This window comes from Lipophrys pholis (assembly GCF_963383615.2).
Source record: "Lipophrys pholis genome assembly, chromosome: 8".
In the NCBI taxonomy this organism is placed as follows: Eukaryota; Metazoa; Chordata; class Actinopteri; order Blenniiformes; family Blenniidae; genus Lipophrys; species Lipophrys pholis.
In genome coordinates, this window is record NC_137630.1 from 6,820,819 (window position 1) to 6,845,532 (window position 24,714).

General features: G+C 47.6%; 3 protein-coding genes across 5 annotated transcripts in view; 2 read left to right on the forward strand and 1 right to left on the reverse strand.

Moving 5' to 3' along the window:
• Window positions 1–1,054: 1,054 nt before the first annotated feature.
• On the forward strand, window positions 1,055–3,325 carry LOC308113335 (PTB domain-containing engulfment adapter protein 1). Its single transcript, XM_080469546.1, has 7 exons — window positions 1,055–1,098; window positions 1,174–1,233; window positions 1,344–1,415; window positions 2,145–2,243; window positions 2,332–2,469; window positions 2,718–2,822; window positions 2,934–3,325. Exons 2-7 carry the CDS (start codon window positions 1,189–1,191, stop codon window positions 2,994–2,996), a joined length of 522 nt encoding a protein of 173 aa, XP_080325672.1. The 5' UTR covers window positions 1,055–1,098; window positions 1,174–1,188; the 3' UTR covers window positions 2,997–3,325.
• Window positions 2,985–11,611, forward strand: LOC308113333 (transmembrane protein 106C-like). The gene is made up of 7 exons (XM_080469544.1): window positions 2,985–4,037; window positions 5,184–5,247; window positions 5,370–5,529; window positions 6,636–6,776; window positions 8,163–8,212; window positions 8,300–8,353; window positions 10,012–11,611. Exons 1-7 carry the CDS (start codon window positions 3,824–3,826, stop codon window positions 10,139–10,141), a joined length of 813 nt encoding a protein of 270 aa, XP_080325670.1. The 5' UTR covers window positions 2,985–3,823; the 3' UTR covers window positions 10,142–11,611.
• A 399-nt stretch (window positions 11,612–12,010) lies between these two features.
• Window positions 12,011–24,714, reverse strand: part of tns2a (tensin 2a) — a 73,443-nt gene continuing 60,739 nt past the window's right edge. For 2 of the 3 annotated variants that reach the window (XM_080469548.1, XM_080469547.1), the window contains exons 16-28: window positions 23,195–23,260; window positions 22,558–22,674; window positions 20,741–22,312; window positions 20,338–20,503; window positions 18,149–19,170; window positions 17,927–18,058; window positions 17,717–17,812; window positions 16,511–16,588; window positions 16,353–16,430; window positions 16,073–16,241; window positions 15,930–15,998; window positions 15,677–15,706; window positions 12,024–14,066 (exon numbers count right to left, since the gene is read on the reverse strand). In XM_080469548.1, coding sequence (XP_080325674.1) covers window positions 13,928–14,066; window positions 15,677–15,706; window positions 15,930–15,998; window positions 16,073–16,241; window positions 16,353–16,430; window positions 16,511–16,588; window positions 17,717–17,812; window positions 17,927–18,058; window positions 18,149–19,170; window positions 20,338–20,503; window positions 20,741–22,312; window positions 22,558–22,674; window positions 23,195–23,260 — 3,734 coding nt within the window. In that variant the 3' untranslated portion in view covers window positions 12,024–13,927. Of the gene's footprint in view, window positions 14,067–15,676; window positions 15,707–15,929; window positions 15,999–16,072; window positions 16,242–16,352; window positions 16,431–16,510; window positions 16,589–17,716; window positions 17,813–17,926; window positions 18,059–18,148; window positions 19,171–20,337; window positions 20,504–20,740; window positions 22,313–22,557; window positions 22,675–23,194; window positions 23,261–24,714 lie in introns of all 3 variants that reach the window. The other variant, XM_080469549.1, reaches the window with a different exon arrangement.

Sequence of the window (24,714 nt, forward strand, 5' to 3'; positions counted from 1 at the left end):
CGTTACACAAAACTACTGGTTTTATCATTTCACCAGATAGAAACTACGTTAACTGAGATTTCACACACAGTTTCTCCTACTATAGTTATTTATGGACATTCATCTTAATAGTTTTAATGTATATCTTGTTCATATATGCTTTTCATGATCTTTATTATACTTTATTTGATCAGCTTTATAATTTTACACAACATTTATTTTTGACGTTTCCTCATTTGACACGTCCTCGTCTCCGACGATCGCATGTCCTCTTTGTTTTAGCAGCAACGTGGATGAGAAACGACGTTTGTTGTACTACATCACAAAAGTGTATATATATATATATTCAACCTAAACACTGAGATGGAGAGCTCCTATACAAGGAGGCCTGGCCAATCACATCCTCAGAATTAAAACATTAAACTATATGATGCAATGCAGATTACTAGAGACGAATTGAAAAGATAAAATGCTGATTTTGCAAAATAGATTGGACTAAAGTGCACTGATTAGTGGAACTTTGCTGTTTGATGCCTTATAATGGAACTGAGTTAAAGAAAGCAGGTTGGTTTGTGTTTGGCGGCTGTACGACCGCACACTGACAATAAAGAGGATTTCTCTTTATTTTTAACCGTCATTCTCTCATATTGTGTTATAATGTCGGCATTTCAAATTGAGGAATGTTGTTTATTTAAAAAAAAAAAAATAAATGCGTGGTGTGAATATATAGCAAGTAATAATGTATAATGTCCATTCTGAATGTAATGGAGCGGTAATCTATTACTACATTTGTTAGTGTAGTAGTAGTGAAGTTGTTTTTACAATATTGGCTTTATTACATGTAAAATGGCCAAACATGATCACGTGATTTGTTGTTAGAGACAAAATATTTTAGTCTAAACACGACAAAGTTATTTTGAAGTTTATTTGTGTTTTTCCATCCTCCTGGTCTAAATGTTAAAGTGTGAGAGAAACTTCCAGGCATCCTGAATGTTTGATGAAGAACAATAAGGAGGATTCCTCAGTTACTCATTAACGTCACAGACTTTACACCCAGCCTCTCTCTCTGGGCGGCAATAGGAAGCTGATTGAGCTCTGCTCAGTCTTCGTTCACTAGAGGTACGTCACACTCACTGTTCTCTCTGATTTGAGTTGTTCTGTGACGTGAAATCTTTGGATTCGTGTCCGTTTCAGGGAGCAGCGGTGAAAATGAGCGACACAGAAAGTGACATTGAGATCTCCTTCCAGGTGAAGGTAGTAAACTTCTCTTTTATAGGTGTGTGTGTGTGTGTGTGTGTGTGTGTGTGTGTGTGTGTGTGTGTTTGTGTGTGATAAATGAAGAGAGGCCTGTGTTTGTGTTGTAGTTCCTGGGCCGGGTGGAGGTGGTTCGCCCTGAAGGCCTGCAGGTCCTGGAGGAAGCAGCTCAGAGTCTGAAGGTCTTTATTAACATCCTCAATATAAAGTCATAAAATAATCTGCAGCTGCTCTTCTAACAGCAAATTCACCTCCGCCGACATTTAAAGAGCCACTTTGCTTTTCATTGCTTTGCTTTTGTAGTGATTCAGGTCAGTTTTCTATTGTTTTCTAAAGGTTTCAGTCTCTGGGAAGATTTTTTATTTGGATCTTTTTATTTTTTTATTCCTTTTTATTTTTACCTTTTATTATTTTATCTGTTACTTACTCACTTGTTTTGTAAACATGTGAATAATAAAAAAAAAAAGCAGCACAAATAGACTGGAGAGGGGGTAGAATTTAATAAGCTTTGTTTTTACTTGTTTGAAACAAAAATGAATGGATTAATTTTATTTCTGGTAGATTTGAGTCTCTTAGAAGATCAATTTATTTCTTCAGAATCAGGATTCACACTATGAAGTGTCTTGTTTTCTTATGTTTGGTGTTTTTAATTCAACTTTTTTGGGATTGTCATGTTCCTGCTTGTCTTTGTTTAGTACTTTCTTTGGTAACTTAGAGACTTAGAGGACAGTTGGCTGCGCTTCTTTATATTGAATCAACACCTGATGAGTATTAAAACACCTTACTGTACTGATTTTTACTCCTCACGGCAGATCAGTCTGAATTATGTTACAGATCACCAGACTTGCCATGATTTTGAATATATCGCCACAGTTATTTAACACACTAAATCCTGCCACTATCTCATCCAGACAGAAGATAATTACTCCATGGAAAAGGTAGCGAAGAAGAGTAAAGTCCATCTCTTCCTGTCGGTAACTGGGATCGACATTTTGGAAAATAAAACCAAGGTGAGGGACCGACATTGACTTTTCTTTTTTTAATTAAATCTGTATTTGAAAGGAGTCACTGAGCCTCACATCCTTGGTCCCACCACAGTTCCTGCTGTACTCCTGCCCCCTCACCACAGTGTCCTTCTGCGCCGTGCTGCCCTCTTCGTCCAAAGTCTTCGGCTTCGTGGCCAAACATCCTGCTGCAGACATGTACCACTGCTACCTGTTCCAGAGCAAAGCCTTTGTGAGTCTGGCCGCAGCTTCAGATAGCTCATACACTGCAAGTTCCGGGCCCTCACGCACCACAGACTTATTTCCTCACATTAGTTCATTTTCATTGCACCTTCAATAAGTTCCTGTTTAAAGATGTGTGTTTTAATAAAATAAATAACAGTAGTGTATTAGGGTTCTGGTAGATGACTTATTTTGGCCCTGGAAAACAAAGTGGGGCCAAATCTGAGTGGAAAAGCTTCCGTTTTTAACTCTGTGCAGGCTCACGTGCTGGTTTCAGTGATTGGAGATGCTTTCCGAGCTTCAAAAAAGGAGGAGACAGTCAGAGGAGGCCGAGACCTGATAGTGGAGGCATTGAGACATAAGGTTGGACATGGGATGCATTTATTATTTTTATTATAAACTCCTAAACTTTAAATGCTTGCAGAGCTCTCTTAAGTGTTTTTAAACATCCTGTTTTCTTTTCTTGTCCTACAGAATAAAATGCTGCAGAGAGAGAATGAAGAGCTGAAGACAAGGCTTGCACAAAGTGACATTTAGTGTTGAACACATGTACACGCAGAGGCTTGCAATAAATCTTTTGTTTTTCTTTTTGAGGACCTTCTTCAGATTTGCAGCACAGAGTAAAAGGAGAAAAATGTGGAAAAAGTCTGCGAGTTGTAAAAATGTCTTCATAATGTGCATAATGAACTGCAGTAGCCAGACGGTGGCAGCAGGGGGCAGCAGAGAGCTGAGCAGCTGCCAATCAAGTAGAAGGGTGATGAGTTCAAATGTTCAACAAGAAAGTGTGTACATTTCAGGTTTAACTGATGATGGTGACGGTATTTCTAAAACTACTCCAAAGAGATACTAAAATAAATGAGATGGGCAAAACTAAAGTCGGACGCGGTGTTTTGTGATGTGCGGCTTGTAAACTGGGACATAACACACCGCAGACACACCAGCCGTGCCAATGGACGGACGCAGCACAATAAGAGTTTACGGAGGGTCCCTGAATGCAGCGCAGCGTGGAGCTCCAAGCCTGTGACAGCCGGGGAGAAGAGCCGCGCGCAGTCCGGGTACACTCCGCCCTGTCTGGGTACAAACAGTCTGTTCTGTCCGGGTACAAACACGGACAAACTCCGTAAAAGGTGTATAAAGTTCGTTGAATTAACAGTGAAGTCAGTGAAGTTACAAGCGGCTCCAGTCACCTGAAGCTCACAGGCGACCTGTTGGACGGCTGTTAGCGGAGCGGCTAGCCGCTGCGAGGCGTTCCGTGTCAAGTGTCCCGGTCTGGTTCGCCTCCTCCCGGGGCTCCATGGGTCCTCGCCCGCCGACGAGCGGCCACTAGCTGACACGTCGCTGGGTGAGAAGACTCCCGACTCCATATGGGGACGCGGTGGTCCCGCAGCGGCAGCAGCCAGTCGCTGCTCCCGGAGCGGCGCGGCGCGGAGCGGGAGGCGGAGGACAAAGACTCCGACAACGAGTCGCTGGACGGACTGGTCCGCAGGGAGGACATCGCCCAGTTCCCCTACGTGGAGTTCACCGGCAGGGACAGCATAACGTGCCCGACGTGTCAGGGCACCGGACGGATCCCGTCAGGTGAGTGGAGGCAGGTGGAGGCAGGTGCTCATCAGACCGCTGAGCTTCATTCATAAGTATTGACTGCATGTTGTTTATACTCTGTGTTTTATCTTCTCAAGGTGTTTGAGTATTGAAATGACCCATTAATTCATCTTCAGTAAGTAACGATCCAGTGCAAACTCTGGTCTGGGACTTGAGACTCTCATTCGAGACTTGAGACTCTCATCCGAGTCTTGAGACTCTCATCCGAGACTTGAGACTCTCATCCGAGACTTGAGACTCTCATTCGAGACTTGAGACTGGTCTGAAACTTTAGACCCTGGTCTGAAACTTTAGACTGTCAGTTGAGACTTGAGACTCTGGTCTGAAATTTTAGACCCTGATCTGAAACTTAAGATTCAGTCTGAGACTTGAGACTCTCTGTCTGAGTCCTGAGACTCCCGGCCTGAGACTTGAGACTCGGAATGGGACTAAAAACCGGTTCCCAGTGTTTCAACTCCCTGGAATCATTTGCTAATTTAGCGATCGATCCTATTGTTGATTCCAGTGGGCTGGAGTGACGTTGCCGTAGCTTTTGTAGCCACGCAGCGTGGTGATGTCATTCACAAGAGCAGGACACATGGCCCCAAGCGGCACAGACACTTGAGGGTTTGACTCCATTTCAGGAGAAAGGACGAATAGAAGGAAAACTTGTAAAGTGGATATTTTATCAAAGGACGAAATACGATTAAACCAAAATGGAATTGAAATGGTAAAAGTCTTATCAAGTCCTGTCTCTACTGGACTGAGACTTGAGACTGTGGTTTCAGGGAAAATGTCCCTCATAGTGCTGATTTGTGTGTTTAACATCCCAAACAGTTGAAGTGGATCAAACTACATTAATCTGCTTGAAATAGAACTTCATATTTTTGTTTCATTGAACCCTGTCTGTCTCTGGCCTGGTGTCTCTGACGGGGGCTGTTGTCCTCAGGTCTTTGCTCGGTTTAATAAAACACACTGAAGTCTTCTCAAGTGCAAGGAAATTAGAAATGCATCCAGTTTTCTTGTTGTGTCATATATACAGTGTAAAACTGTCAAAACTGTTACTTTGGCGGTATTTCACCGTCTTAAATTGACATCAAGGTGCAGGACTGCTGGTTCTAATGTGATGAAATGGATCCTCAGGTCAGGTGAACGAGCTGGTGGCTCTCATCCCGTATAGCGACCAGCGGCTGCAGCCTCAAAGAACGTGAGTACCGTGGCGTCACCCGTGGTGTCCCCGTGGTGTCCCCGTGGCGTCACCCGTGGTGTCCTCGTGGTGTCCTGTGTCGGAGCTTCTGTGTGAAGCTGCTTCTTCCCTCTGCCTGGCAGGAAACTGTACGTGGGCCTGTCGGTGGTGCTCTGCCTGCTGGCCTCCTGCCTCGTGGCCTTCTTCCTCTTCCCGCGCACCGTGGTGGTGGCGGACGACGGGATCCGCTCCGTGACGGTGCGCTTCGACCACAAAAACATGAGGGTCCAGATGAACATGACGGTACGTTTGAGGGGTTCCGATTCTGTGCTTCTGACGGGTGCTGAGCAGCTATCGAATGTTTAGGACTTTAAAGGTTCCAGATTATTGTTTGTCAGCAGTTTCACATCCAACAACATTGAATTCAAAGTGTTTTTCCCCAAATCCAGTCTAAAAGTCCCTCTACTGAGCTCTACTGAGAACAGGCTCTTCCTGTGTCTGTCCACGCTTACTCCAGACATTTCTTTTATTTAGTGAAGTCGCGTGCTCATGACGTGTTCTTCATTACTCATATACTAGATAATTGCTGTTTACAGTGGATTTATCGCGATGACTCGTATAAACGCTGTGGTTCAACTGGTTTGAACCACAGAAGGAAAGAATCCTGAAGATGGTGAGATAAAGATATCGTGTGTCTGAACTATGTTATTTAGTTTGGTCGTGTCGTTGCAAATACTACCAAGTAGCTAAAGCTAGCACCTGCTAACTGTTACAGTTTTCTATATTATACTAAATTCATTCAGTTTATCAGTGAGGCAGAGCTCCACTACCAGAGGGAGTGGTTATTTCCCCTCATGATGTCATGAAGGGAAAATCTCTGATTCACCTGTATGACAACACATTTGCTAAAAAGTGGAGCACGTGAGGGAGATGAAACACAAACGGAGGCTCTGGAGATAAATATTACTGTTAGAAAACCATTAGAAAGTACATTTTTGCATCATATGGGACCTTTTCATTGATTAAAATGTTTTGATCAGTTTTATTTTCCAGATTAAATCTTCTTTTTTTTGGTCAACGCAGTGATGGAAACACGACTTGCCACACTCCAGTGGGCGGTTTGTGTTTTACTAAATTGCAGGTTGTTTATATGAGGAGGAATTTGTTCCAGAATGTGACAATAGAAGGTCTCATTGTGAGCGCGGCCTCGGCGCTCTGCTGGCCACACCGAGCCGCAGTTCAGTCTGGACAATGTGACGCTGTGAGAGGAGAGTGTGTCCTCTGTTCCTCTGCTGAGGCTGTGGACAAGTCACTGTTTGTCTCACACACACACACACACACACACACACACACACACACACACACACACACACACACACACTGCAGAATCACCTGCCGTCTGTCCTCAGAGCGTGCTCAACTTCACCAACCCCAACTTCTTCTCGGTGCTGGTGGAGAGCGTGACCTGCCAGGTGCTCTACATGAAGACGGTGGTGGGCATGCACCAGCTGAACAACGCCACCAGCATCCTGCCGCTCAGCCAGCGCCAGGTAGGAGGCGCCGCCGTCACGCGACCGTCACGGGTGTCTGTTTGCGAAAGCAGCACTTCCTGCTGCGTCGTCGCGGCGACTCTAGACAAACCGCTTCAGATAGAACGAGTCGGCAGGGAACCGGAACCGCTCCGGTCCAGGCCGACTCACCGGGAACTTTCTGGATTTAATCCCATGTTAAGCCGTTTTCACACCAGTTAAATCTGAAATAACAGTTAGTCGCTGCTTCATACTTCCCGCCGTAAACCAAACAGGTGGAGCGTCATGTTTCCATGACTACCGATATGATGACAAGCTGAACATCACGGTCGTGTGCTGACAGAGCAGAAATGTTTATCCTGTAGCGTTGTTACACACGATTAATGCCTGAACACCTCATACATATTATTTATTTACATTTATAAAATCATCTGTCCTGGAAGGAAAATGAATTTGAACCTGTTTTAACTGTATAATGGAAACGTCTCTATATCCACAGGAATTTCCAGATTATTGAGTGCATGTGAATATAAGCTGCACCCATGAAATTTAATTATTATTATTTTATTATTATTATTTTTATTATTATTATTTTTATTATTTTTATCCAAACCTTTCTATAAGCCGCAGGATTCCATGTTGTAACAGGACTTGAACTTCAATGTGGGATTGTTCATGTTTTCATCAATTCCAACAAATCTGTCTTTCATAGTGTGAGAGAGAGAGGAGGGAGGGAGAGAGAGGGTAGGAGAGAGAGAGAGCGAGAGAGGGTAGGAGGGAGACAGAGAGGGAGAGAGAGAGAGAAAGTAGGAGGGAGAGAGAGAGAGAAAGTAGGAGGGAGAGAGAGAGAGAGAGAGAGAGAGGGTAGGACGGGGGGAGGGAGGGAGAGAGAGAGGGTAGGAGGAAGGGTAGGAGGAGAGAGGGAGAGAGAGGGTAGGAGGGAGAGAGAGGGTAGGAGAGAGGGGGAGGGAGGGAGAGAGAGAGAGGGGTAGGAGGGAGGGAGAGAGAGGGTAGGAGGGGGGGTAAGAGGAGAGAGGGGGAGAGAGAGAGAGGGTAGGAGGGAGAGAGAGAGAGGGAGAGAGGGTAGGAGGGAGGGAGAGGCTTAGGAGGAGAGAGGGTAGGAGGGAGGGAGAGAGAGCGAGATGTATTAGTTCTTTTGGCCACATGAAGCTTCACGAGATGTTCAGGAAAACAGAAACGTCCTTTTTAAGCCGTTTGAAGAAGCGAGTCTCTGAAAACAGCAGAACCAGAATCTGAAGCTGCAGGATTCCAAAAAAACAAACAAAAAAGAAGTAGTAGGGGCTTATAGTCCAGAAATGTGGTTCTCCCTCTTTATTTCTGCCTCGTCCAGTCCAGACCTGCTGCATTCAGGACTCTGCCGTCCTCTGACGTGTTCGTCTTCTGCAGGTGAACTACACCGTGAGTGTGGAGATCGGCAGCAGCGCCCCCTACGTGTAGTAAGTAGTCTGCGCCTCAGAACGCGGTGGTGAGACAAAGGAACCATGAAGAACTACTGAACCATGTGACCCTCGTCTTTCTTCCAGCGCCTTCTGCACCATGCCCAGCATCAAGGTCCACAACATCGTGGTCTTCATGCAGTGAGTCTGCAGCCGCTCAGTAAACAACAACAACAACAACAACCAGTCACATGAACCAGACAATCAAGTTACCTTGTTTACTTTACAAACGTACAAAACATCTAATTCGACGCCGTTTAGCAGCCGCGAAATGACATTTTCTTAAAAAAACAAACTCATTAAATCAAAAGAAACTCAAAGTTTTAAAAGTTTCATCTTCCTGCGAGAAAAGAAACTTAATAAACAAAGTAAAGTTCGTTTGGAGTTTGAGAGGAAGATGAATAATCCTCCTGGAAGTTTTCAGCTTTTAAATGTTTCATATGGAAGTTTTAGCTCCGATTGAAGTGAATTAAACCAAAAAAGTTTATTTCAGATGTTTTAGGAACAGAAACGACAAAAACTAAATAAATAAATAAACAACAACACAACAAATCTGAAAAAAACGAGGAAGACGAGATCCTCATTTTACTTTTTGGGGTTTTTGAATGAGTAATGTTGAAAACGAAGCGTCCTGAGTTTAGTAGCGTCATTTTGAATATCTGAACAGTCCTGAACAGTTTTATGATGATTTTAAAGACGGGTTGAGACTTTTCAGAAATATTTATTGAACAAAACATTCACAGAGAAATCCAGAATATAAAATAACCTGGGAGAACAAAATAATCTGATTTGTGAACATGTTTTCTCTCCGGCCTCTCGGATGCTTCGTATGTTAACAACTTCAGATACACAAACTATAAAAAGTTCTTCAGAAAAGCTGCGCTGCCCTGCAGCAGTTTTATCAAACCTCTGCCCCAGGATAACATGATGACGGATGAGACCGCAACACCTGCCAAGAGTTCATTTCAGGCAGTCATAGAAAACATCCTGGTTGTTACGTTGGATCCTTTAGAATATTTTCTAAATGTAGTAACTGCAGCCAGCAGGGTGAGAATACTCCAATAGGTCTGTACTCCTCCACCCATTTGCGTGTCCTCCGTCTCATTGCTTTGCAAACGGTGTAACGGAACTTTAAGAGTCGTGGACGAGTTCCAGCCGACGAGTTTCGTAACTGTTGGAGACGCTGCTCATGAGCCACTTCCTCCTCGCAGTGACTGAGTGAAACCGTGAAGCAGTTTTTGAATAGCAGCTTGTTCCTCCTCCAGAGGAAGCAGATGTTGATCTCTTGTTGCTCTGGAAGCCTCATGTGGCGCCACCTGGTGGAGGAACGGCAGAATGTGGCCGTTCACTCTGGAGGACAAGATCAACGTCTGTTATTTCCTGGTCTGATCCAGATGTGAACATCTCTCTCTCTCTCTCTCTCTCTCTCTCTCTCTCTCTCTCTCCCCCCTGTCTCTCTCTCTCTCTCTGTCTCTCTCTCTCTCTCCATCTCCCTCTGTCTCTCTCTCGCGCCCCCCTCTGTCTCCTCTCTCTTGTCCCTCTTTCTCTCTCTCTCCTCCTCCCTCTCTCCCCTCCTCCCTCTCTCTCTTGCCCCCTCTATCTCCCTCTCCCCCTCTCTCCCTCCTCCCTCCCTCTCTCTCCCCCTCTCTCCCTCCTCCCTCCCTCTCTCCCTCCTCCCTCCCTCTCTCTCTCCCCCCTCTCACTCTCTCTCTCCCCCCTCTCTCTTGCCCTCCCTCCCTCTCTCTCCTCCTCCCTCTCTCTCTCTCTCTCCCCCCTCCCCCGCCCCCCCCTCCCTCCAGAACCACAGTAAAAACCTCCTACATCGTTCGAAGGTCCCAGAACAGCCTGGAGGCGTATCGTTACATCGACTGTGGCGCTAACAGCACGCTCCGCCGTGGGCTCTTCTCCTCCCACCCCCCCCTGCTGTGAAGATCACAACAACAACAACAACAACAACAACAACAACAGGAAGCTTCTGAAGGCAATAATCGTCACCTTATAGCGGCTGTTTGCACCCAGAGCCTCGCAGCAGGACACGCCCACTCTGGGTCCCGGGTTTAACTCCAGGGGGAGGGGCTGGGATTACAGGTTGGGTTTAGTCTGAGAGAATAGTGTAGAGAGATTAGGATTAACTGTAGAGGTGGAGGAAAAGGGTGTCGGTTTGTTTTCGGGGATGAGAGGTGAATAATCTGGTTGAGGTTGTGATTGCCGTCAGACTCTTGACTCCCCGGATTAGAGTGTGAGCGGGTCGTTGTGGGATTAAGATGAGGGGCTGAGATGTTGTTACTGGGGGGGATTAAGATTCAGATTAGGGTTTTGGTGGGTGGGATTAAATTCTTTACATTAAAGAAGTTTTAAGGCAAAAATGTGGATTATCGCAGTGTCGCTCGGGGGTTAGTTTGGATTAGGGATTAGGATTATATGAGAGGGTTTTTGGGTGTTATGAGGTTGAATTTGGACAAAAAGGGTAAAAAGCCAGATTAACGACCTCGGAGAGAGCAAACGGCTCCCGTCTTCACTGGGCTGAAGCAAAACTGTCCACAGACCCGCCGGCCTGGAAGCTGCTGATTCTTCTGCCCCGTCAGGAATCATCTGCAGAGCGTTCGGTTTTTAGACGACTTGATAAGTTTCTGCTCGGTTCTTCTCGTCTCCTGACGCGGTTCCCCAAAAGTTATTTAAGCTGGAACCAATGCTCTCATCTTGTTTTCTATCTGGGAAAAACTGTCTTCTAACATCTGGAGGGCTTTAACGTGACTGTTCTTCCAACGGAGCGAATAATCCAGACATTTCACTGAAACGGCTGCAGCCACACTGGAAACCATGACACTTGTTTTGAAAGGAGCGACTGGCGCTGCTGTCTTCCCTCGCTTTTTTTTTTTTTTTTTTTAAAAATCCAAAGCATTTATTTTCAAGCTTGATTCTGTTTCTGAAAGTGAATTAAAGGGATTGAGAATTAAAAAAAAAAAAAAAGACTAAAAGTCAATGTTTGTTGTTATTTTTTTGTCACATTTACAAAACTGGACTGTCAACGAATAACGTGGAAGTAGGAAAGTTGTACGTCGCCTCTTGACCGGGTCGTTGCTGAAAATTTAACCTGAGAAAATAAAGTATTTAGTAGTAAATCATTATTCCTTCCCTTTGTGAAAAACTACAACATTTAGTATCTCCATTTTTTTTGTTTTTCACCTCAATCCCATTCACTTTGACCTGCGATTCTTTGTGGGACCTTTACACACGTTTTGATGTGCTTTTCGTGTACGTGCTCTTATTTTCACTAAAAAACATCCGCTTTGCCTGGCAAGTGTTGTTTGTTTTTTTTTTTTTTGCAATTATTTGCGATTTTCGTGGAAACGGTTTGCCAACTCATTAAAAGCCATAGCACACTATTCCGGAATCTTCTGCACGTTTTCATGTGCTTCTTGTTTACATGCTCCCATTTTCACCCGAATCCCATACACTCTGCATGGCCAGTTTTTTTTTTGGGTGATTTTTGCGTGAAGTTTGCCGACGCTTTCACAAAAGTCCTAAACTATACCCGCCCCCGCCCCTGAATTCCCAAATTTTCTGCACGTTTCGATGTTTGTGCTCCCAATGGGGCGGGACTAGTGACGCGACGAAAGTGCGGCAGAAGAAAAAGATTGTGGACAAAACAAAACTGCCGCTTCGTATAGTAAAATTTGCACATCGCCTCTTAAAGAGACAGGCACATGGAATTAAATTTTCCCTTCTAAAAAACAAAAAAAGTAAAGTTTTTGCCTCCATTCGACCCAAAATAAACACAAACTCGCTTCACTTTAGTTTCCTTTTTTTTAATTCTTCATGTTTTTACATACAAAATAGCAGAAAATCCTTCTCAAACATACAAATGTGTCCTTTATTTATTTTTTTAACCGTCTCATATGTTGTCCTATAGCTGCATGTGAAAATATATTACTACATAATAAAGAGATCAACAAGAAAAAAAAACAACCAACCACAATATATATTATCGCTGCTGTAGTGTTTTTCTTTTCCTTCTTCTACTGGACAAGGCAACACACTAAATGAATGCAGAGTACAAAATAATAAGTAGAAAAATATAGCAGGATAGAAAGCTTATTAATACCAGAGTGCTTTGTCTTTGGTTAAGTACGTCCGTCTGCTTTGTTTGTGTTTGTCTTCGCTGCTTTTTCCCCCCGGATACACATGCTTGTCTTTATCTCTGTTTACCTTCACACACACACAAACACACACACACTCTCTCTCTCTCACACACACACACACGCTACCGACAGATTAGAAACTTCCGGTTGACCTTCGCTGGAGTTTCCTCCTTCTTGCCGATGAAAAGTGTGAGTGAACAAACAGGATTGTCAACGATGATTACGAAGTGTTAAAGGTGCAGAGCTGCTGTACAAACGTCCAGTAAAACTACAACATCCGGCCTTTGGTCACCTTTTAATACGGAAGCTACTGAGTAAAAACACTGGTGGCGTTTTAAAAATAGTTTTTCAACAGTGCAAGGAAAGAGGCTCTGGAAGCCTTTAGCATGTAGCATCGTTGTTGGCTCAACTCAACTCAGAGCTGCTCAACGAACCGTCGAACAGATTAAATCAACGCCCTTCCTATTTTTTTTATTTTTTGAAAAAAATATTTCTGCCAAGTTTTGGTATCGTTTAGCATTAGCATGCTATTAGCTACTAGCGGTGACTCAGGAGGCGTTTGAGGACAGCTTGGGGAAACAAAACCGCCACGGGTCTGGATAAAAGGCACTTCTGACAGTTTTTCTTAATATTCATGTGACGAAATCTGTAATATTTTCTTATTGTGTTGAATAAAACTGATCTTTCATTCAAGATGCAGACGTTAGAGAGATTACCGTATTTCCCAGACTATAAGTCAAAAACAAAACTTGTCATGAAGAGGAAATAAAAAAGGTGTGTAGGTCTCACTTATTTTCCGTGTTCATACTTTCAGATGGAACGGCTCCGTTTGTTCCAGAACCTTCTGTGACTTTGTTCCTCAGCTTTTAGCCCCATGATTAGCCTTCGTCGTCTTCATCGCGGTAAAAGATTCTCTTTTCCTCTATTTTTACCTTAAATTCTTCTGTGGACATTTTGTGAAATACGGGACTAATGGAGGAGTTACTGCGGTACTCCAGCTGTGTTCTGTTGTCATACAGTGACATCTAGTGGTTCCACATGGTATGGACCAGTATTTTTTGATATTAATGTATGATCAGTCAAACAAAAAAGGGGGGGGGGCTTATAGCCTAGCAGCCGGTACCGTGTCCTGATGTTCGGTCCATGTCGGGTTTTTTCTCTCCGGACTGTTAAAACAACTTCTTTGCTGGAATCGTCGCTCCTACGAGCCTCTTCAGCCTCCTTCACCACTTTGTGTTTGGTTTTCTTTCTTATTTTGAAGATTTTTCCATCAAGTCTGTCTGGTCATTTGGATGGTGACAACGAAACCTGTAAACTACAGTTTCTTCATCCTGATAGGCGGCGCGGCGCCGGCAGGACTGTTGAAGGAAGCGGCTCCATGACGCCTCAGTTTGTTGGTTAAATCTGAGATGTGAGTCGCAGCAGCGCCCGGCAACAGGCCGGGTCGTCTTCCTCTTGACGCCTCATCGTCCTCCGGAGGAGTTGGGACGGTATAAAAGCAGGTGGTGGACGACGGGCGGTCCTGACGGGCGGGTGTAATCCGGGCGAGGTCGGTGACCCTCCTCATCTCCGCCTACCGGCGCTGGGACAACATGACCTTGTTGATGAAGTTGACGATGGCGGAGGCGGGCTGCTCGGGGTCCAACTCCGCAAACAGGTGACACACGTTCTCCGCCACGCTGCCGGGCTTCTTGGCCACGAAACCAAAAACCCTGAGAGGAGCAAAGAAAGGAGGTGAGTAGGAGGAGGAGGAGGAGTAGGAGGAGAAGTAGGAGGAGAAGGAGGGGTAGGAGGAGGAGGGGTAGGAGGAGGAGGAGGAGCAGGAGGAGGAGGGGGGAGGAGGAGGAGCAGCAGGAGGAGCAGGGGGGGGGGGAGGAGGATCAGGAGGAGGAGTTGGGGAGGAGGAGGAGCAGCAGGAGGAGCAGGGGGGGGGGAGGAGGATCAGGAGGAGGAGTTGGGGAGGAGGAGGAGCAGCAGGAGGAGCAGGGGGGGGGGGGGGAGGAGGAGGATCAGGAGGAGGAGTTGGGGAGGAGGAGGAGCAGCAGGAGGAGCGGGGGGGGGGGGGTAGGAGGAGGAGCAGGAGGAGCACGAGGGGGGGGGGGAAGAGGAGCAGGAGGAGGAGGGGGAGGAGGAGGAGAAGGAGGAGGAGGAGAAGGAGGAAGAGGGGTAGGAGGAGGAGCCAGACGTGGTGTCAAATAAAAATCCAGTCACTGATCAGGGTTTTGGTTAGTAGGCAGCATGCTTGGATTCATCTGGATAAATCGGCTCCTGGAGTTCAAACCAAACCAACATGGCGGCTCGGTCACCTCATTTCTCTTTTATTATTCAAACAGTTCAGCGAAAAGTATTTGTGGAAACGTGAACTTCTGAATCGGTTCTTGTTTTGGTTCGGGGTTACGTCGGCTCCTATCAAATCTCGTGTGTCTACTGGTGATTCCGACCTGTCAGGTGGAAGTTATGCTAATTACATTACCTTAAAGGTAAAAACGTTGTTGTCAAACTTTAATACCCCAAATCCAGCTTTTCCTTGATTTTCCTCCATTTGAATATTGGATCAGAGGAGCTGCATTTAGAATCTGCTGTGTCTGTGTGAGCTGGACTGGCTCCGCCCACACATGCCCATCTTGGGAGAGGAGTAAGTACTTCCTCTCGTGGTGCCATGTGCCAGAGCAGAGCTGCCTGATTGTGGGAGGAGTCAAAGGGAGATTGGGATAGGCTAAATCCCCTGATGACACTCTATAGGGTTTGATTTCTGATTGGCTGGTCGGAGCAACACACTTTTTCTAAACTGAAACAAGCCAGGGAGAGAGAGGACAGACTTTCTTCACTTCTGGGGCGTCAGTCCAGGTATGGGGACGATTATTTCTGTTAGAGAGTGAATGTTGTATAATATGACAGTTTACTGCTAATCAATAAGAAAGTGAAGCTTTCCTTCACCTGTACACTGGAAGCTGACCATCAGTTGATTGCCATTTCTGTACGACCTGATTTATTTACATTTCATTCGAGGCCCCACCTTTTTTTAAAAAATTTTTTATCCCCTCGGAGCGGTGGTCATCTTTGGTCAAAGCGTCCGGCGTGGAGGAGCAGCGGTTATGTAACACTGGTTTTTAATAACTCAATCATGTTTGCTGGAATGATTTTTGGCCGAGGCTCACACACAAACTGATGCCATGCAGAGATTTACACACACACACACACACACACACACACACACACACACACACACACACACACACACACACACACACACACACACACACACACACACACACACACACACACACACACACACACTCACACACACAGAGAGAGCACTTACTTAACAGCGGTGTTGTCTGAGTTAGTCCACCTACAGCCAAGAGAGAGAGAGAGAAAGAGAAACTGGACTAAGACACACACACACATACAGGCAAGAGGTGGAAACACCAAGCGGCCGCGGCCACGGCCGCCATGCTCGCGCGCTGCTAACGAGCTGCGCTCATGCACGATCCCTACTGCCCTACACACAGGAGCAGACCATGCGAGACGCAGAGACGATGCGGTGCAGAGTTTCAGCGGCGCTCGTTTCCCACCTCCTGTCCTTGGGGTCGACGCTGCTGAAGGTCACGCTGTTCACGGGGTAGTGCCTCCGGAAGAAAACCCTGCCGGGTCAAAGCACAATGAGACGAAGGGAGGAGCTCGGAGCGAGCCGAGTGTCGGCGGAGCGGCCCGGTACCTGCGCTGGCTGTCCGTCAGGGTGATGCCCTGCGACGTCACCTTAAACTGGACGACGGTGGCGGCCGGGCGGGGGTTGCGGCCTAACGTGGCGTCGGTTGCCTTGGCGATGGCCTGGGGCCCGGTTAAGGACTCGGTCTCCACGGAGTTCAGGTAGAGGACGTTGCAGGCTGAGGGAGGGAGGAGAGACGTGCAGGACCGTCAGCAACATTGGTGACGAGGCGTCCCGCCGCTCTGGCTTTGGGCAAAAGTCCTAAACGGGTCGAGGGCGGAGGATTTACCTGCTCCTTGTTTCAGGAGGTCCGCAGCTGTGCTGATGTTACTGACCGGCTGCACCTCCTGCACGTCTCCGATCAGATCTGAAACAGCCACAGAAAGCACGCCGTCAAGGACGGAAACACTGGCGAGCGGCCATCAGTTCCAGAACAGGAAGCCAAACCTTTCTCTGGGATCTTCAGCGCGCAGGGCAGAGAGATGGGTGTGATGGAGTGCTGGTAGACCAACGCAGAGAGACTCCCTGTGGAGAACACACAGCCGTCAGGAACATCATCTTGTCTTTCATGAGCGCGAGGGTTCATCTGTCAATCTGGAAGGTTGCGTCGTTCATCTCCCGCCCTCAACACGCCCACTTTCTACCATCAATGGTCAACGCAAAGTGCCTCGTCAGTATTTTTGTGTCTTAATCAGCCTGTTGGCCGCCGGCATTTGACGCTAAATTGCGGCAGGAAAGACGAAGTAAAGTAATTTTACCGAGTTAAATAGTCATGGAGGAGGTGGAGGTCAGGAAAATGATATCATTTGGTGTCACAGTAGTGGAATCACTAATGAAAGAAAAAAACAAGCGATCCGCTGTAAATAGTGTGAGAGCCACAGAGATCAGTGACTGCAGAGGCGGAGGAGAAGAGTCTGACGTGAAGGTGGAGGTCAGAGGAGAGTGACGTGGAACCGTCATGGTGGCCAGGGCACACCGAGTCCACACCACCGGACATCAGAATAGCCTCGATCAATGTGACGGTGGAGACACATCGGACCGATAAAGTTCATAAATGTATAAATAAAATATTTCAGAAGGGACTTGTGGACTTTGTCTTGTGTTCTCATTCACTGGAGTTGGAGGCGGTGGGTGACGAGGCGGTGCCAGAGCGTCTGCAGCTTTATGCACCACTGTCACCGCTATTTATGTTCTTACTCTGAAATTAGACTGATTTTGTTAAACACTTTGTCACAATTAATAATCAAACGGTTCTATCCACCGCTCTGTGCTATTTGAAGATGAAAGTTTGACATATGACCATGGAGCTGCTGACTGAGTAGTGACGTCTCATTATAGAAACACAGCTATACCACTGCAGCTCGGCTGTTTATGATTACAAAGACTTTAAATATGTAAGATGAATCTGGCTTCAGATCTCCACCTCACCATCAGCGCTGTTAGTTTCTCCTCCTCTCCAAAATGTGCGTGGGCAAGATCCAAAGTTGGCGGACCGGTACACAAGTTCACCCGCAAAGTTTATTTTTCTCGATCACAAAGTTTGTGTGGGAAGTGGCGTACGCACCTTCCAGGACCAGTTTTGTGAGTAAGGGACCTTTATTGATCAGGCAGAAGTTGGTTAAAAAAAAAAAAAAAAAAATTGGAGAAACTCACCGAAGTAAGGCTCATTCTGACATCCTTTGATCTTGACTCCTCGAGGGCCGGTCTCGATGAGGAAGTGTCTGACCAGCTGCTCCAGAGGGTCGCTCACTGCAAGATCACATCCACTGCTTTGATTTCCTACTTTCAAAGAAAGCCACTAAACGAGTCGTAAAATGTGACAAAGTGAAAGTGAGCTATGGAGGCGAGAAGCTGTGATTTGACCTTTGCTGCTGTGGTTGTTGACATTCGGAGGAGGCGTGGCCACCTTCAGCGCCAGGCCGTAAGCCCCCTGGAAGGAGTTACTGTCTCGGATCAGGAAGGCTCCCGGATCTCGCTCCTTCAGAGCTGCGATGGCTGCGGGTCAAATGAAAACACGTTAGGAAAAAGAGCTGATGGTTTTTTTGTGTGTTGAAAGAAGGAACCTGTGAAATGTGAAAGGCTGACCTTGCTCCCTGGAGATGCCGGGCTTGTACCAGAACCTGGAACTGTCTTGGACAAACTTCACACTGACCCTGTTGGCACTTTCTGCCTCCAAAGACGCCGCGTCATCATTTTGGCCACCAGGGGGAGCCATTTCCCCCACAGTGGGGGAGAAGGTGACGTGGTGCTGGTGTTGGCTGGCCTGTGGAGCGTGGGCCGGGCTGGGCCTCGCCCCGTCCCCGGGGGAGTGGTTGGGCGGCGGGTTGCGTTTCTCGGGCAGCGGCGGCTGAGGGTGAGGAAGCGGGATGGAGATGGTGGAGTAGTTCGAGTGCAGCGGCGGAGCGTGACCAGGGTAGCAGTGCCTCCTGTTAGCGTCCGGGGCCCCCCCGTGTTCGGCGGCGGGCTGGTGGTGGTGGTGGTGATGTGGCGGTCCGTGCGGCAGCGTGTAATTTGGGTGGTGGGGTTCCGACCCGCCCAACATCAGCCTCCTACCCAGGGTGGAGAAGCCAGGAACCGGGGTGTCGGAGACAGGGGAGCCCTCCATGCTGCTGGACGCAGGCTGTAGAGGCGAAGCGGCGGGTTCGGAGGTGGGGGCGCCGCTGGGTTTGGGGTCTCCGCTCGGTGGTGTTCCGTTGACTTGTGCCGAAGCCGGTTCTTGAGTTTGGGTCTGGCTCTGAGGTTGGGGTTCAGCCTGAGGCCCGGTGGGGGCGACTGAAGGACTGGTTAGACAATGAGGCTGGGGGTGCGGATCCAGGGTCGCGGGAGGAGGCGGAGCCTGGCAGTGCCTCTCGGTGGGGGTGTCTGGGCTACAGTGGTGCTGTTGGGGTGTGTTGGGGGGAGAGTCTGTTGGTGCGGTGCAGTGGCGGGGGGGTTCGGTCGGTGCGGCAGCGTCTTTGGCCGCCGGCTGCTCAGTCCTGCCGCTCCGGCTCTCCAGAGACTCCGGGAGGATTTTACTTTCAGGATAGTGACGGTCCGGAGGCGGAGACGTCTCGCAGTCGATGATGTCTGTGGTCCGGATGTCGTACTCTCTTCCTCCTGGACCGGGGCTGGGACACACACACACACACACACCATAGAACCATGAGAACCTTTTTACCTGCTTGTAACATTTCCAATTGACGTCATTTAACTGAGCAGGAAAAGGTTCATATATAACAATTCCAAAATGTTAGAATTCTAAGTTCTATGGAAATAAACATACAGTGTTTTTCTATAAGTCACGTCTGGGAAAGAAATAAAACATGTACTGTGTCACTCTACTGGTCACTGTATGTACAGCAGTATGTACTGATATATTTTGACATATAAATCACATGAAACAACAGAATACAGGGCGACTTGTATATTAAACATGAGTTTCCTTGGTTTCCTCAAAGATTCTCCTGAGACGTTTTTCTCTTCAAAACAAAGCAAGTCGCTACAAACGATTTTATCTCGGGAAGTCGTGGTAGAGGCCAAGCGTGGTAAAAAAATAAAACCACAAATACGGCTTCTTCTTGAAAGAGTTACTGTTTTTCTGCGGCACTTTTTGTTTTTGTGGTCATTTTGAATTCCTCCTGGTCACTTTGCACAATTTTACTGCGCCTTTTGTGAATTCCTGTGGTCATTCTTTATATTTTCTTGACCCCTTTCTGTTTCTACAACATTTTATTGGCTTTATTGGCCAGTTTGAGTGAATTATCTTCCTTCAAGCGTATGGTTATTTCAGTCATGTACCATGATTTGTGTGACAAAACTTTTCATGTTTTCACAAAAGTCTGCAGTGCCGCTCGAGGACCTGTAGGCGGCGCTCACGCTCACCGTCTTCTCTGGGAAAAGATCTTGTAAGTGGCATTTACCACAGATGATGTCATCTTGGGAGTTTTTGTGAAATATGAGCAGAGACATGTTCTGAACTTTTGCACTATTTCTGCAGTCATTCACTTGTTTGTGCAGCAGCAAGTCGCTATTTCAGCCATTTTCTTCGAGCGTTTTTAAGCATTTTCTAATGTGTGTAATTAAATGAAGGCATCCTTTTGTGTTTATTCCGTTATTTGCGAAAGCTTGTGGATTAATTGTTAATACCATTGTAATTTCACCTGATCATACGTTAGAAGTACACGTGTTCATAAAATCCCATCAACAGCCTGCAATTAATTATTGCTGACTCAGCCTTTGCGGTGTTGTGTTGGGAAACCTTCCCACTTGGACTACTGTCCCGCTCAGTGGACTACCTCTCCTGTGTGCGCAGAGGGCTGCTGGTGTGGACCGGAGTGGGCGGTCCAGACATGTCGGACGGCGTGGAGCATGCGGCGTGAGCGTCTCTGTGGGGCCTCTTAAAGGAACCCTGGGTAATGTGATCCCTCCAGCCCACGCTTTCACCAGAGCTACGGAGGCCATCTGGGAGGAGGAGAGAATGACGGACATTTATAAACAAATACAGTATCAACCAGGGAAAACTGTTCATGACTTGTATTTATGCTCGTGCTTTACTGTAACTTGACTGGCAATAACAGGCGGTGTGAGTAACATGTAAGGCATCTGTAGAGTGAAACGCTGGTTTTCTGAGTGTGCCGTCGCCCATTAAGGATAATTGATTCCCTCTGTGTTGCTATGAGAGGAAAACATGTGACTCACCAGTGTGTGAGTCTGAGCTGTATGACTGCTGTGAGTCTGGATGGTGGTGATGGTGGCTGTGCTCCACCGGCCCGTTGCCGTGGTTACAGGACCCCATCATGGAGGACGTGGGGGGCAGCGGAGACGTGGACTCGGACTGGTAGCCCGAGGCGTAGCCCCTGCTCTCAGACGGCGAGGGCTGGTAGGGCGAGCAGGGGCAAACCTGACGAGGTGTCTGATAGCCGCTGCTGCTGCTGCTGTACTTCAGGTCCAGGTGGGAGTGGGCGTGGGACCGCGAAGCCTCCGGGTAAGCCGGGTGACCCGACGGCAAGGGGTCAAAGGTGAACGCTGGGAGGCCGTGGTCCTGAGGGCCGTAGGACGCCACCGTGGCTCTCCTGTGCCAGTACTCCGCCTCTCTGTCCCGCTCCCACTGCAGCTCCACCTCCCTGTCTCGCTCCCAGTGGAGGGACAGCTCTCGGCCTCGTCTCAGCCCCGGCTCCCGCTCCCAGTGGAGATCTGACCCTCGGGATAGCTCCGCCTCCCTGGCTCTCCTCAGCCCCACCTCTCTTTGCTGAAGCTCCGCCTCTCGGTCCCAGTGATAGCTGTCGGCGCGATCCAACCTCAGGGTGTGATAGGCCGCCGAGTCCTCTCTCCTGATGCTGCAGTCCCTGCAAGGACAGCCCGGGGGCGCCAGGCCGTCCATGACCATTATGTCGTGGTAGGTGGGGCTGGCGGAGGTTTTCGGGTGGTGCGGGTGGGGATGATGGTGGCTGTGAGGTGCGTGCGGATGGTGGTACGGCGGGTAGTCGTCCTCTGGACAGCAGAGGCGGCCCGGGGCAGACAGAGGGTGGTGAAGCGGGTGGTTGTGGGGGTGGGGGGTGATGTCAGGTGACGGGTACGGACAGATGTGTCGGGAGGGGGGCGCCTCAGAGCATGAGCGGTGCAAATAGTGCGGGGGGGGGCCCTGCCGGTCCCACACCAGGTCTGGGGGAGGGAGGGACTGGTGGGGGTGGGGGCTGTAGTGCTGGCAGAGATCCATGTGCGACGGCGGAGAGGCGGGGTTGGGGCTGGCTGAAGGCATGGCCCCGTGGTGCCCGTTGGTTCCAGGGGCTCGGTCAAGGCAGTACCCGTTGGGCATCAGAAGGGTGCGGTCGCAGCCTGGCTCGGCACAGCGCTGAGACCGGTAACCGTCCCGGCAAGAACAGGACCGACTGAGCCTCAAGGTCTCGGTTCGCTCCGACGGTAAAGAATCCCCGTCGTCCAGGATGGCCGTCTCTCGCTCGCCGCCTGGGTTTCCCTCAATTCCCCCGAGAAGACGCTCGAGCTCCTCCCGCTCCTGCCTGGTGGGGGGCGGCGGACGCACGGCGTCTTCCTGGCGGTCAGGATGGATGGACGATTGGTTCAAATGGAGGGAATGGGCAGAGAGGGCGGAGTCGGAACCCTGAGCGACCAGGTGAGCAGGCTTGTCTTCGACCAGGCCCGCGCCCGGGCTGCTGCCATTGGTCGAGGTGAAGGAACCCGAACTGGGACCCCGACGCTTCTTTATCTGAGCGTAGAGACTCCCGTCAAGAGGACCTCTGGTGTGGGCGATATCTGAGACACAAAATCACAGGGAAGTGCTTATGTTGAATTTGTTAGATTTCATACAGCAACAACAAAAAAAAAAGACATTCCTATTGGATGTGAAACATTAAAAAAAAATTACTTCAAATAACAAACTGATCAACCGGTGTCTTGTAATACAAGACGTTAACCTTTTGGGTTTGGACCTGACAGCTGCAGCTAAACGTGTACTTCCTGCAGCGTCTCGTATCCTGTCCGTCATTCAGCAGCTTTACCTTCCAGGCTGTCCTGATATCGCTGGTTAAAGTTCTCATAGGAATCCCAGCGAACCACAGGATCGGCGGTGTTGTAGTCCACAGTGACAGCGGGGTCGTTCTTCTGGTATTCACGGCCTGAAAAACACACAAAGTCTTTCCATTTCTTTCCTTCCTTAATCTGAACAATAGAGGCAATTTTGTGAGAAGGTTTGAAAAGTAAGTTTTGTGGAAATACTTTGCTTTTTTTTTTAAAGCTGAACAAAAATAAACCCTGAGGCAAATAAAGAGGATGATGTAAGACCAAAGATGAGAAACCCTTAGGATGAAAAAAGTAAAGGTGGGTAGTGGAGCGTTAAAATCCTCAAACATCTTGCAACTGAAATGATTTTGTTCTTGTGGTTCTAGAACATCACACCTCTATGTACTGTAATCATTCATCCCTTCATCCATGAATCCAGCCACCTATCCATCCACGTCCCTTCTATTCAGTCTTCTCCATCTATCTATTCGAGGTCCTACTTGTTCCCATTTAACCAACCATTGGCCCATTTGTTCCGATGGTTTGGTTACTAGACTAAATCTTGACTGTTAAGATGGTAAACCGTTACCGTGCGATGTATCTACTCATTGTTTTGACCCGTTCTGGCGAACCAACCTTTAATCTTCTCGGGTCCAGAGGAGAAGACGAACTCCACCGTGGCGTCAGATGGAAAACGTTCATCTGACAAGATAAAAAAATGACAAATATTAAACAAAACAGAACTGAGTTTTCAAAGAGCATGGCACATACCGAAGACAAACCCATGGAAATCTTGCATCCAGCAGTTTACGGTCCTCTAATGTAAATGAAATCTCCACATGAGATCCAGATTTATGGCGAGTGCCTTTGAGACTGAGAGGTAGCCAGCCTTGAAAGGAGCAGTATATCATATATATACACTAATACCTTCCACAGATGTGTCCCGTCTTGTATGAAGCCACCAGAAATGATGTGTTTATGTCCATTTGTAATCTTTCATTTGGTGTCATCGAATGCGTTTATATTCTGCTGTTTTCACAAAAAGCCAAACCGGGGGAGGAAATGGAGTAATGAGCTTGTCCATTCTGGATGTGAGCATCAGATTAACTCTCATTAGAGGATAGTTAGAGACACGCTGCGGCAAAACAGAGCCGCTCATTCTCACTACAGCCTCTCCGGGGAGCCGTTATTACGTCCAGGACGGGGGACTGAGCGGCTCCAATTAAAGTCTTTATTCAACCACGGTATTGAGAGGCCAAACCGCGGCGAGCACGCTCCCCACAACGCTGCTTTCAAGGCACAAGAGGTGATTATCTGACCACCACTGACAGATTCTGCTCCGATGGCAGTTTGTAAGCGTCCTACGTAGAAAAACCGGGCTTCTAAGGAGCGATGTCATGGATGGTCAACTTCTGATAACACTTACAAGGTACTTCTCTTAAAAGCAGCGGAATTACTTTAACAGCTGGAAAATGATTGACTAATTACTTGGGGGAGTAAATCTCGTTCACCTCATTTACGCCTCCTTCCTCAGTCTGCTCATAGCTGCAACATTGTGGTGCCAGAGCTTTAAAAAAAACAACTGCACAATTCATGCTTTAGCCACCGTGAGTTGAGATTTAAAAGACTTTTATCCAGCCTGTGGAGACTCTCTGAAATACTCTTAGTCATTTCACTGCTGTGGTCATTCAATGAAATAGTTCTGAAATCTTCATAAAACTACCATATGTTTTTAAAGGGGTCATATTAGTCAGCTTTTCAACACTTTCACATGGTCTCTTTGGTCCGAAAACGTTGTATTCAAAGTTTATTGCCCCCAAATCCAGCTTTTCCTTGATTTTCCTCCATATGAATATTGGATCATAGGAGCTGCATTCAGAATCTGCTGTGTCTGTGTGAGCTGGACTGGCTCCCGCCCACACATGTCCATCTTGGGAAGAGGAGGAAGTACTTCCTCTCGTGGTGCCATGTGCCAGAGCAGAGCTGCCTGATTGTGGGAGGAGTCAAAGGGAGGGCCTACCTTGATTGTGATTGGCTAAACCCCTGATGACACTATATAGGGTTTGATTTCTGATTGGCTGGTTGGAGCAACACACTTTTTAAAAGCTGAAACAAGCCAGAGAGAGAGAGGACAGACTTTCTTCACTTCTGGGGCG

What these genes read in the sequence shown, in the direction of transcription:
- LOC308113335 (XM_080469546.1), top strand. Translation starts at nt 1,189, where the DNA reads ATGAGCGACACAGAAAGTGACATTGAGATCTCCTTCCAGGTGAAG. An exon ending in AGATCTCCTTCCAGGTGAAG is followed by an intron (nt 1,234 to 1,343) that starts GTAGTAAACTTC and finishes TTTGTGTTGTAG; the next exon opens with TTCCTGGGCCGGGTGGAGGT. An exon ending in TGTTCCAGAGCAAAGCCTTT is followed by an intron (nt 2,470 to 2,717) that starts GTGAGTCTGGCC and finishes AACTCTGTGCAG; the next exon opens with GCTCACGTGCTGGTTTCAGT.
- LOC308113333 (XM_080469544.1), top strand. Translation starts at nt 3,824, where the DNA reads ATGGGGACGCGGTGGTCCCGCAGCGGCAGCAGCCAGTCGCTGCTCCCG. An exon ending in TGCCGCTCAGCCAGCGCCAG is followed by an intron (nt 6,777 to 8,162) that starts GTAGGAGGCGCC and finishes CGTCTTCTGCAG; the next exon opens with GTGAACTACACCGTGAGTGT. An exon ending in AACATCGTGGTCTTCATGCA is followed by an intron (nt 8,354 to 10,011) that starts GTGAGTCTGCAG and finishes CCCTCCCTCCAG; the next exon opens with AACCACAGTAAAAACCTCCT.